At 34.1% G+C, this 1729-nt stretch overlaps 1 protein-coding gene across 1 annotated transcript in view; it reads right to left on the bottom strand.

Moving 5' to 3' along the window:
* Positions 1–530: 530 nt before the first annotated feature.
* Positions 531–1729, bottom strand: part of LOC107703098 (pyroglutamylated RFamide peptide receptor-like) — a 13085-nt gene continuing 11886 nt past the window's right edge. Inside the window, exon 6 of the mRNA XM_016505621.1 lies at positions 531–1184. Within this exon, the coding sequence (XP_016361107.1) occupies positions 805–1184 (380 nt within the window). The 3' untranslated portion in view covers positions 531–804. The remainder of the gene's footprint in view (positions 1185–1729) is intronic.

Raw genomic sequence — 1729 nt, 5'->3', positions numbered from 1 at the left:
TATGTGTGAGATAGGAGGAAAAACTATCTTTTAAAACTGTTGCATTTGCTTGCAAAACGTTTGTTCCCCTAAGAAACTTTTGCATTCTAGAGTTATTATACATTTATTATTGACATTAAATGAATTAAAATGAATTATAAAAATTTATTTTTCATTTCAGCTAGTTTCTACTGCTACATCTCTTTTTTTTTTAGTTTAGTTTGATGTACTAAAGTAACTAAACCTAAAAATGAAGTAAAAAAAAATAATCCAAATTATATAGACATTTAAACTAAACTCAAAAATAAAACTGTTCATTTAGTATTATTGAGATAAACATTTAATTTAAAAAAATCAATCATTCTAAAAAAATAAAAAAAAAAGTATTTAAACACTAAAATAACTTTTTTTTTGCATTCCCCAGAGAAAGCAATGAAATATAATTTTTCATAATTTTCACATTTTTTCAATCTCCATGTCCCTTGCTTTATTTCTGGAGTTTGACCGTCTGTGAACTGCTGTGAGCTGAAAAATTTGCAGAATTTCTCCGTTTGTGTTCCACAGAAAAAACAACCGTATCCGTGTTTTGAACATGATTTGTGAGTAAGTGATGACAGAATGATGATCTTCACGCTCTTGAAGTCCGGTCAGTCTGCTGTATTTCCACTGCGCTGCACGTGAACCGCTACGACGGTCTTTCTCTCGATCTGCGTCTCCCATCACGGACTCGATATCCTGAACTCCTCCGACAGCAGTGTTGATGATCTTGAGGCTGCGTTTGTTGCCAACCGATCGCAGTAAAGCTCTCATCCGCCTGCACTGAGTTTATTTCACACAGGAGCTGCTCGATGGAAGCTGAGAGTTTGCGGTTTTGACTTTCTGCTCTCTGAACGCCGTCGATATCTCCAGATCTCCGTGAGACGAGGACAGCACTCGGTTCTGATGCGTGTGCAGGTTGGCGTTGTTCCCGCTGGTTTTGAGGTGTTTGGAGAAGTGCACGCTGAGGTTGGGCCGCTGAACGGCGCCACTCTGCTGGACGGGACGCCGCAGGTACGCATGAAGAGTGGCCACGCAGTTCTTCTTGAAGTTCTCGTTCATGAAGGCGTAGACGATGGGGTTGTTGAAGGAGTTGGAGAAGCCGATGGCTTGCACCACAGCGATGATCATGTTCACCGTGACCTCGTCGTAGTTCTTCTCCAGCTCGTCTGAATGAAAAATAGACAGATATTTTGATAAATTAGAGCTTTATTTCTTATTAGTTTTAATGTCAGGTATGTGGATGTTGGAATTATAAGGTTCTATCTGACATTTTTGTCAAAATTGAGTTATTCACATATTCTTATTCTGTGACAGCTTATTTACATTATGTGATAGATTTTTTAATGTTGTGTACATTTTGGGAATTTTTATTTAAAAAACAAAAAGGTTCTATCTGCACAGTCGAATGGAATGCAAAAACTTTGAAGCTCAATATCTCAAAACTACTAGAATGCAGATAGAACCTTATAATTCCAAGGGGACGAAATATTAGAATTGTAATTTCACAATTGTAATTTAAAATAAAATATAAATATATTAATAAATATTATATTTTTAGATATTATTTTACTGTGAAATATTATAATGGTAATTTTTTTTTCTGTTTTGATTTAGTAATTATATATAATTATTATATTTAAGTATAATAACAAATTACTATTCCTCCTAAATAAAATTAAAATTATTATTAATAATTATAATAGTGTTATTA

Source organism: Sinocyclocheilus anshuiensis, unplaced genomic scaffold (genome assembly GCF_001515605.1).
Source record: "Sinocyclocheilus anshuiensis isolate Anshui unplaced genomic scaffold, SAMN03320099.WGS_v1.1 scaffold1055, whole genome shotgun sequence".
Classification (NCBI taxonomy): Eukaryota; Metazoa; Chordata; class Actinopteri; order Cypriniformes; family Cyprinidae; genus Sinocyclocheilus; species Sinocyclocheilus anshuiensis.
The sequence above is the reverse complement of the archived record's forward strand: the minus strand, read 5'-3'. Positions and strand labels throughout refer to the sequence as shown.